Below are 4,299 nucleotides of genomic sequence, written 5' to 3'. Positions count from 1 at the left end.
TTCATTTATTGATTAAGTGATCACTCGTACAGATATTTTCATCTTTAAAATATTTTAGTAATCAAATTATCACCCCTTTATATTTATCTTACGATTACATTCCAAAATCAGATTTTTTTCTGAACGGCTATTTCATAAAACAGGGTGACCAGCAAGACGCTAGACCCAAAAAAAAAACATCCACAAACCATATCAGACTAAAGTTACACCAATTTCTCCATGATAACTCCTTACACGAAGACCTATTCTTTATCCATAAGTATCCTAGCGACTTTATATCTTCAATAATCTTCGCGATATTTGTTTCCTTGTTTGAGAAAATTAGCTCGTTTCTCGCTTTCCACATACTCCAACAAGCCGTCATTGTGATGCCTTGAACGATCTCTCTTTTGACCCGATCCATCTTTAAACTCTTGTGATAACATAATAAATCCCGAACCGAGAATGCAAAAATTGGGGGGACATTACACCAATTACTTATCGCCTGCCAGATTATAGTGGAAACATAGCATGAAGAAAAAATATGGTCGCTTGTTTCGTCGTGTTCTCCGCACCACTTACATAAGGCCGACTCATTCACATTTCTTCTAGCCAAAGCGCATCGAGTTGGGAGCCGATCCATCTCCGCCTTCCATGCCAAAATGTTTACTTTTTTCGGGATCCAATTGTTCCGGTCCATAATAAAAGGGGGATTATTCAGGCGTTTTTCGAACAGGACCTTCTTCATAGAAGCTACTGAGAACATCCCATCCTTGTTGTTTACCCACACCCAACGGTCTGAAGCATCAGAGAGACCTACATTTTGTAAAAGGCTTTGGCACCCATCTAATTCCCTGCTCTCATCAATGGATAGATTTTCATCTTTCCACCTCCATTTCCAAACATAATTCTGCTCATCTTTGATGACAAAATCTTCAATCAAGCAACCTTTGTTTCTTTCCTGTTTAAAAATGTTTGGGAAGAGAATTTTTAGCGGCTCTTGAGCTACACAAGTATCGACCCAGAACCGCATTTTATCACCCCGCCCGACCACCCCTTTCATCAGATTAGAAAAAAAAACATTACGACTAGCCAAATAATTTTCCACTTTTGCAATCGACGTCCAAACACCGGAGCTATTTTTTGCGTGAGGGAGAAAGGGCCACGATCTATTAGAAAGATGCAAGGACTCAATAACTTTTCTCCAGAGTGCATTTGTTTCGTTCATGTATCGCCACCACCATTTCGAGAGAAGCGCTATGTTTGCGTCTCTAAGAGGCGTGAGCCCTAATCCACCCACGTCCTTCGGCTTTGTAATATTGTCCCAACACACCCAACTCATCTTGTTTTCACCCCAAAAAAGTTTTCTTCGCTTTGCTTCCAGTTTATCAATCACACATCGACTCACAATCATGCCCTCGGTTTGTATGTCAATTACCTTAGACGAGCAAGTTTGTTTTAAAAGCATTCATTTGATGATTTTTTTTAGAAATTAAGGGTTAATTAAACTTTGTCAAGTGGCGAAATTTTGTTATCTCTATTGCTGAATCCTTGCCCTCACAAGCCTACAAAATGTTTAGATTGTGCACTTCTTTTTATGGAGGTACTTTTTTTTGAACGGCCAACATAATTTTATTAAGGCAGATTGGAAAATAATAATCCCACCGTTGTGAAATTGGCCAATAATAATCCCAAGTCAGGAATTAGCCACCAATAATCCCACCTCGTCCATTTTTGGAAAATAATAATCCACCGTCACTAAACGACAAAAGTGCCACGTCAGCATTTGGAGTATTATTTTTCAAAAATGGACGAGGTGGGATTATTGATGGCTAATTCCTGACTTGGGATTATTATTGGCCAATTTCACAATGGTGGGATTATTATTTTCCAATTTGCCTTTTATTAATAATATAGCAAGATGCTACACCACAATTACATCCACCAAAACATTACATATACAGCAAATGATAACAGAAACTAAACTGGGAATACTTCGAATTTACACCAGGCCTCCCAAGTTAGTCCCACCTCCTTTGATCGGTTTTTAACCCATAAGAAGCTCATGTTCTTGATCTCCTCAACAACCTTCTGCACCGATACCTGACCTTGGTTGAATACCATATTGTTTCTCATTCGCCAAACGCTCCAAAGGTATACAAGTGACACCGCATACAAAGCTTTTTTCTTCTTCGCAGATCCTTGAAGGTTGTGGTATTCCAGCAAGTCCTTTAGACTGAAGATGAAAGCGTTCGGGATTTTACACCATTGCGTAATTATGAACCAAACGGTTTGAGCGAATTGACATGATGTGAAAATGTGCTCGCAGGTTTCGGGAAAATCATTGCAAAAAACGCAGCAGGTTGATTGCAGTTGGATGCCACGGATGCTGATTGCCACCTTCGTTGGAAGTCTATCGACTAAAGCTCTCCACCCAACCACACCGACCTTTTTAGGCGTCCAATTGTTCCATACAAAGACCTGTTCCGGAACCTCTCTGTGTTGTACTTGAAGCCAGCCTTTGACACTACGGACCGTGAAATTTCCCGATGCATTCAGCACCCACTCCCAGCGATCTTTCGTGGGGTTCAGTTGAACCTGGTTCAGCAATTGCTGCAAAAGCTGTTGATCCCGTACCTCGGAGGCTGACTGAGGCATTCTGGCCCAGTTCCAGACTAACCGGTTCCCTGCCACGTCAGACACTAATCGGTCCGCAACACTACACAGTTGGACTCAATGTTGAATAATGTTGGGAACCGAAAAGCAAGTGGGATCTCGCCAAGCCAGACATCGATCCAAAAGAGTATGTCTAATCCATGGCCCACCTTTCCCCTTATAAGCTTTGCCAAATCTAAGTTCGATTTTTGAAGTTCCTCTGATATATTCCAGATTTGTTTCCAAGGGCCTGCTATGGTAATCTTGGTGGGAATAAAGTTCCAAGTTCTGGACTTGTTGTGGAACGCCCAAATGACTTTCCTCCACAATCCATCTGTTTCAACTTTAAATCTCCACCGCCATTTAGCAAGCATTGCTAAATTTGCATCCCGTAGCGATCCGAATCCCATGCCACCATACTCCTCCGGAGCAATCACCTTTTCCCATGCAATCCAATTTCCTTTGTTTTTGACTTCCGTCCCACCCCAGAAAAACGTTCTTCTCAATCTTTCCAGATATTTGATCACTTGGACCGGGGCTTTACATAGAGAAATAGTATGTAGGCAGTGCATTAAGAACCGACTTGATTAAGGTGACTCTTCCGCCGTATGATAATGTCTTTCCTTTCCAAATAGATAGTCGACTCCTAAAAATCTCCATTATGGGCTTCCAATTCTTTACCAAGTTCATATTGCCCCCAACCTGAAGGCCTAGATACTTGAATGGAAACGTACCCGCCTTACACCCTAATGCATATGCCATATTTTCAACCTCACTATTTTCCACTCCAACCCCGTATAGCTTACTCTTCAACAGGTTCACCTTCAATCCTGACGCCAAATGAAAGCATCTAAGGATCTTTTGAGATTTATGGCGTTCTATTTATTCACCAAGGAAAACAACATCATCTGCATATAAAAGTGTAAGAGTAGGGGACCCGATGTTGTACACCTAATTCCGCGAAACAATCCAATGGAGCATGCCTTTTTAATAATTCCAGTGAGAGCCTCCATGGCTATGATGAACAGAAAGGGCGATAGGGGGTCTCCTTGACGAAGACCTCGGGAGCAGTCAAACTCCAAGGTCGGAGATCCATTCACAAGGACCGAGGCATGTGCCGGAGTCAAGGTCGCCATAATCCAGCCACACCATTTTTCCGGAAAATTCATTTGGGTCATAACAGATTGTAGAAATTCCCAATTCAGAGAATCGCGTATGCTTTATGAATATCAACTTTAAAGAACATGCCTGTTTTCTTGGCAGATTTCATCCAAGCTAGGAGTTCATTAAGGACCAAAAGTCCATCCGTGATGTTGCGTCCACTTAAAAAAGCAGATTACTCCTTCGAAATTAGCCCACCAATGACCTTCTTGAGCCTATTAACCAAGACTTTAGAGATTACCTTATTGACACACCCTATAAGGCTTAAGGCAATAACGGACACCGTGCAGCTCCTATTAATCGTGCCATTTTCATAGAATTCTTCGAATACCTTAATGAAGTCATTTTGAAGCCCTTCCCAACACCTTTTGACGAATCAGAAATTAAAGCCATCCGGGTCGGGTGCTCGGTCGCCTTCGCATTCCCACACCGCATTCTTGATTTCTAGAACCGTGAATGGAGCTGTCAGATTCTCCGCTTCCACCTCCGATAAGGTAGCAAGAC

At 41.8% G+C, this 4,299-nt stretch overlaps 1 protein-coding gene across 1 annotated transcript; it reads right to left on the bottom strand.

Annotated features, from left to right (window-relative positions):
- Positions 1–1,959: 1,959 nt before the first annotated feature.
- On the bottom strand, positions 1,960–2,637 carry LOC110920155. The gene has a single exon (XM_022164387.1). The coding sequence runs from the start codon at positions 2,635–2,637 to the stop codon at positions 1,960–1,962; it is 678 nt and encodes a 225-aa protein (XP_022020079.1).
- Positions 2,638–4,299: the final 1,662 nt, after the last annotated feature.

Source organism: Helianthus annuus, chromosome 16, assembly GCF_002127325.2.
Source record: "Helianthus annuus cultivar XRQ/B chromosome 16, HanXRQr2.0-SUNRISE, whole genome shotgun sequence".
NCBI classification, from domain to species: Eukaryota; Viridiplantae; Streptophyta; class Magnoliopsida; order Asterales; family Asteraceae; genus Helianthus; species Helianthus annuus.
Note: the sequence above shows the minus strand (reverse complement) of the source record. Positions and strands in the feature narration are given on the sequence as shown.